Source organism: Salvelinus fontinalis, chromosome 1, assembly GCF_029448725.1.
Source record: "Salvelinus fontinalis isolate EN_2023a chromosome 1, ASM2944872v1, whole genome shotgun sequence".
Classification (NCBI taxonomy): Eukaryota; Metazoa; Chordata; class Actinopteri; order Salmoniformes; family Salmonidae; genus Salvelinus; species Salvelinus fontinalis.
In genome coordinates, this window is record NC_074665.1 from 94,154,924 (window position 1) to 94,160,923 (window position 6,000).

A 6,000-nucleotide genomic window follows, 5' to 3' on the forward strand; every position below is an offset into this window, starting at 1 on the left:
TCCTACTTCTCACTTAAAACATGGTTTCTAGTTTTTAATTGTAGTAAATATGGTTGTAATGTATTGTCTGGTATAATCAACAGGTTCTCTCTCCAGTTGTAACCTACTGAAGGGTCTGTAGTATGTATATAATATGATTGTAACCTGGTCTGTAGTATGTATATAATATGATTGTAACCTACTGAAGGGTCTGTAGTATGTATATAATATGATTGTAACCTGGTCTGTAGTATGTATATAATATGATTGTAACCTGGTCTGTAGTATGTATATAATATGATTGTAACCTGGTCTGTAGTATGTATATAATATGATTGTAACCTACTGAAGGGTCTGTAGTATATATATAATATGATTGTAACCTACTGAAGGGTCTGTAGTATGTATATAATATGATTGTAACCTGGTCTGTAGTATGTATATAATATGATTGTAACCTGGTCTGTAGTATGTATATAATATGATTGTAACCTACTGAAGGGTCTGTAGTATATATATAATATGATTGTAACCTACTGAAGGGTCTGTAGTATGTATATAATATGATTGTAACCTGGTCTGTAGTATGTATATAATATGATTGTAACCTACTGAAGGGTCTGTAGTATATATATAATATGATTGTAACCTCCTGAAGGGTCTGTAGTATGTATATAATATGATTGTAACCTCCGTCTGCAGGATGAAGTGGACAGTCTGAGTCCTGTTCTCAGGGACAACCCTCAGCTTCATGAAGAGGTCCGGTTCTGGCTCAAAGATCAAAAGGTTCAGGACATTTTTCTACAAGGTAAGAAACACTGATGTATTTAATATGTAACAAACCAACTTGTCTGTTCACTGTGTGACGTGAGGACCAGACTGTCTGTTAATCAGTGTTGTGAGGACCAGACTGTCTGTTAGTCAGTGTGTTGTGAGGACCAGACTGTCTGTTAGTCAGTGTGTTGTGAGGACCGGACTGTCTGTTAGTCAGTGTGTTGTGAGGACCAGACTGTCTGTTAGTCAGTGTGTTGTGAGGACCAGACTGTCTGTTAGTCAGTGTGTTGTGAGGACCAGACTGTCTGTTAGTCAGTGTGTTGTGAGGACCGGACTGTCTGTTAGTCAGTGTGTTGTGAGGACCAGACTGTCTGTTAGTCAGTGTGTTGTGAGGACCAGACTGTCTGTTAATCAGTGTTGTGAGGACCAGACTGTCTGTTAGTCAGTGTGTTGTGAGGACCAGACTGTCTGTTAGTCAGTGTGTTGTGAGGACCAGACTGTCTGTTAGTCAGTGTGCTGTGAGGACCAGACTGTCTGTTAGTCAGTGTGTTGTGAGGACCAGACTGTCTGTTAGTCACTGTGCGACGTGAGGACCAGACTGTCTGTTAGTCAGTGTGTTGTGAGGACCAGACTGTCTGTTAATCAGTGTGTTGTGAGGACCAGACTGTCTGTTAGTCAGTGTGTTGTGAGGACCAGACTGTCTGTTAGTCAGTGTGTTGTGAGGACCAGACTGTCTGTTCACTGTGCGACGTGAGGACCAGACTGTCTGTTAGTCAGTGTGCTGTGAGGACCAGACTGTCTGTTAGTCAGTGTGTTGTGAGGACCAGACTGTCTGTTAGTCAGTGTGTTGTGAGGACCAGACTGTCTGTTAGTCAGTGTGTTGTGAGGACCAGACTGTCTGTTAGTCAGTGTGTTGTGAGGACCAGACTGTCTGTTAATCAGTGTGTTGTGAGGACCAGACTGTCTGTTAGTCAGTGTGTTGTGAGGACCAGACTGTCTGTTAGTCAGTGTGTTGTGAGGACCAGACTGTCTGTTAGTCAGTGTGTTGTGAGGACCAGACTGTCTGTTAGTCAGTGTGTTGTGAGGACCAGACTGTCTGTTAATCAGTGTGTTGTGAGGACCAGACTGTCTGTTAATCAGTGTGTTGTGAGGACCAGACTGTCTGTTAGTCAGTGTGTTGTGAGGACCAGACTGTCTGTTAATCAGTGTGTTGTGAGGACCAGACTGTCTGTTAGTCAGTGTGTTGTGAGGACCAGACTGTCTGTTAATCAGTGTGTTGTGAGGACCAGACTGTCTGTTAATCAGTGTCTTGTGAGGACCAGACTGTCTGTTAGTCAGTGTGTTGTGAGGACCAGACTGTCTGTTAATCAGTGTGTTGTGAGGACCAGACTGTCTGTTAGTCAGTGTGTTGTGAGGACCAGACTGTCTGTTAATCAGTGTGTTGTGAGGACCAGACTGTCTGTTAATCAGTGTGTTGTGAGGACCAGACTGTCTGTTAATCAGTGTGTTGTGAGGACCAGACTGTCTGTTAATCAGTGTGTTGTGAGGACCAGACTGTCTGTTAATCAGTGTGTTGTGAGGACCAGACTGTCTGTTAATCAGTGTGTTGTGAGGACCAGACTGTCTGTTAGTCAGTGTGTTGTGAGGACCAGACTGTCTGTTAGTCAGTGTGTTGTGAGGACCAGACTGTCTGTTAGTCAGTGTGTTGTGAGGACCAGACTGTCTGTTAGTCAGTGTGTTGTGAGGACCAGACTGTCTGTTAGTCAGTGTGCTGTGAGGACCAGACTGTCTGTTAGTCAGTGTGTTGTGAGGACCAGACTGTCTGTTAATCAGTGTGTTGTGAGGACCAGACTGTCTGTTAGTCAGTGTGTTGTGAGGACCAGACTGTCTGTTAGTCAGTGTGTTGTGAGGACCAGACTGTCTGTTAGTCAGTGTGTTGTGAGGACCAGACTGTCTGTTAGTCAGTGTGCTGTGAGGACCAGACTGTCTGTTAGTCAGTGTGTTGTGAGGACCAGACTGTCTGTTAGTCAGTGTGCTGTGAGGACCAGACTGTCTGCTAGTCAGTGTGTTGTGAGGACCAGACTGTCTGTTAGTCAGTGTGTTGTGAGGACCAGACTGTCTGTTAGTCAGTGTGTTGTGAGGACCAGACTGTCTGTTAGTCAGTGTGCTGTGAGGACCAGACTGTCTGTTAGTCAGTGTGCTGTGAGGACCAGACTGTCTGTTAATCAGTGTGTTGTGAGGACCAGACTGTCTGTTAGTCAGTGTGTTGTGAGGACCAGACTGTCTGTTAGTCAGTGTGTTGTGAGGACCAGACTGTCTGTTAGTCAGTGTGTTGTGAGGACCGGACTGTCTGTTAGTCAGTGTGTTGTGAGGACCGGACTGTCTGTTAGTCAGTGTGCTGTGAGGACCAGACTGTTAGTCAGTGTGTTGTGAGGACCGGACTGTCTGTTAGTCAGTGTGTTGTGAGGACCAGACTGTCTGTTAGTCAGTGTGTTGTGAGGACCAGACTGTCTGTTAGTCAGTGTGTTGTGAGGACCAGACTGTCTGTTAGTCAGTGTGTTGTGAGGACCAGACTGTCTGTTAGTCAGTGTGTTGTGAGGACCAGACTGTCTGTTAGTCAGTGTGTTGTGAGGACCAGACTGTCTGTTAGTCAGTGTGTTGTGAGGACCAGACTGTCTGTTAGTCAGTGTGTTGTGAGGACCAGACTGTCTGTTAGTCAGTGTGTTGTGAGGACCAGACTGTCTGTTAGTCAGTGTGCTGTGAGGACCAGACTGTCTGTTAGTCAGTGTGTTGTGAGGACCAGACTGTCTGTTAGTCAGTGTGCTGTGAGGACCAGACTGTCTGTTAGTCAGTGTGTTGTGAGGACCGGACTGTCTGTTAGTCAGTGTGTTGTGAGGACCAGACTGTCTGTTAATCAGTGTGTTGTGAGGACCAGACTGTCTGTTAGTCAGTGTGTTGTGAGGACCAGACTGTCTGTTAATCAGTGTGTTGTGAGGACCAGACTGTCTGTTAGTCAGTGTGTTGTGAGGACCAGACTGTCTGTTAGTCAGTGTGCTGTGAGGACCAGACTGTCTGTTAGTCAGTGTGTTGTGAGGACCAGACTGTCTGTTAGTCAGTGTGTTGTGAGGACCAGACTGTCTGTTAGTCAGTGTGCTGTGAGGACCAGACTGTCTGTTAGTCAGTGTGTTGTGAGGACCAGACTGTCTGGCCAAGCTCCACCTCGTGGACCTCTCTGTGTTGTTAATGGACAGAGAGACAGTTGAAGCGTTTAAGGTCTCTGATATTGAATGTGTATGGCGGGTTTGGAAGAATATCTAGCCTTGCTACAGTTGTCTGAATTGGTATCTGAAGTGGAATAAGTGGATTATTTCAGTCCGTATTTAACCCCCACGATGCTAACGTGTTGCTCCTCTCTCCTCCAGGTCCGTATTCATTAAATGGTTACAGAGTCCGTGTTTACAGACAAGACTCGGCTACCCAGTGGTTCACCGGGATCATCACACATCATGACCTCTTCAGCCGTAATATGGTTGTGATGAACGACCAGGTAAATACACACCGCTCTTCATAGTAAATACTCCGCTATTCTCCTCTCTTCATAGTAAATACTCCGCTATACTCCTCTCTTCATAGTAAATACTCCTCTATACTCCTCTCTTCATAGTAAATACTCCTCTACTCCTCTATACTCCTCTCTTCATATTAAATACTCCTCTATACTCCTCTCTTCATAGTAAATACTCCTCTATACTCCTCTCTTCATAGTAAATACTCCGCTATACTCCTCTATTCATAGTAAATACTCCGCTATACTCCTCTCTTCATAGTAAATACTCCGCTATACTCCTCTCTTCATATTAAATACTCCTTTATACTCATCTATACTCCTCTCTTCATAGTAAATACTCCTCTATACTCCTCTCTTCATAGTAAATACTCCTCTATACTCCGCTCTTCATAGTAAATACTCCGCTATACTCCTCTCTTCATATTAAATACTCCTCTATACTCCTCTATACTCCTCTCTTCATATTAAATACTCCTCTATACTCCTCTCTTCATATTAAATACTCCTCTATACTCCTCTCTTCATATTAAATGCTCCTCTATACTCCTCTATACTCCTCTCTTCATATTAAATACTCCTCTATACTCCTCTACTCCTCTCTCCATGTTAAATACTCCTCTATACTCCTCTATACTCCTCTCTTCCTATTAAATACTCCTCTATACTCCTCTCTTCATATTAAATACTCCTCTATACTCCTCTATACTCCTCTCTTCATATTAAATACTCCTCTATACTCCTCTATACTCCTCTCTTCCTATTAAATACTCCTCTATACTCCTCTCTTCATATTAAATACTCCTCTATACTCCTCTATACTCCTCCATACTCCTCTATACTCCTCTCTTCCTATTAAATACTCCTCTATACTCCTCTCTTCATATTAAATACTCCTCTATACTCCTCTATACTCCTCTCTTCCTATTAAATACTCCTCTATACTCTTCTCTTCATATTAAATACTCATATATACCCCTCTCTTCATATTAAATACTCCTCTATACTCCTCTATACTCCTCTCTTCCTATTAAATACTCCTCTATACTCATCTCTTCATATTAAATACTCCTCTACACTCCTCTCTTCATATGAAATACTCCTCTACTCCTCTCTTCCTATTAAATACTCCTCTATACTCCTCTATACTCCTCTCTTCATATGAAATACTCCTCTATACTCCTCTATGCTCATCTCTTCCTATTAAATACTCCTCTATACTCCTCTCTTCATATTAAATACTCCTCTATACTCCTCCCTTCATATGTAATACTCCTCTATACTCATCTATACTCATCTCTTCATATTAAATACTCCTCGGTACTCCTCGATACTCCTCCATACTCCTCCATACTCCTCTATACTCATCTCTTCATATTAAATACTCCTCTATACTCCTCTATACTCCTCTCTTCATATTAAATACTCATCTATACTCCTCTCTACATATTAAATACTCCTCTATACTCCTCTATACTCCTCTATACTCCTCTCTTCATATTAAATACTCCTCTATATTCCTCTATACTCCTCTCTTTATATTAAATACTCCTCTATACTCCTCCATACTCCTCTATACTCCTCTCTTCATAATAAATACTCCTCTATACTCCTCTCTTCATATTGAATACTCCTCTATACTCCTCTATACTCCTCTCTTCATATGAAATACTCCTCTATAC

General features: G+C 42.6%; 1 protein-coding gene across 1 annotated transcript in view; it reads left to right on the forward strand.

Moving 5' to 3' along the window:
• Positions 1–6,000, forward strand: part of jmjd1cb (jumonji domain containing 1Cb) — a 341,652-nt gene that overhangs the window by 191,583 nt on the left and 144,069 nt on the right. Inside the window, exons 4-5 of the mRNA XM_055936592.1 lie at positions 682–787; positions 4,176–4,300. Of these exons, the coding sequence (XP_055792567.1) occupies positions 682–787; positions 4,176–4,300 (231 nt within the window). The remainder of the gene's footprint in view (positions 1–681; positions 788–4,175; positions 4,301–6,000) is intronic.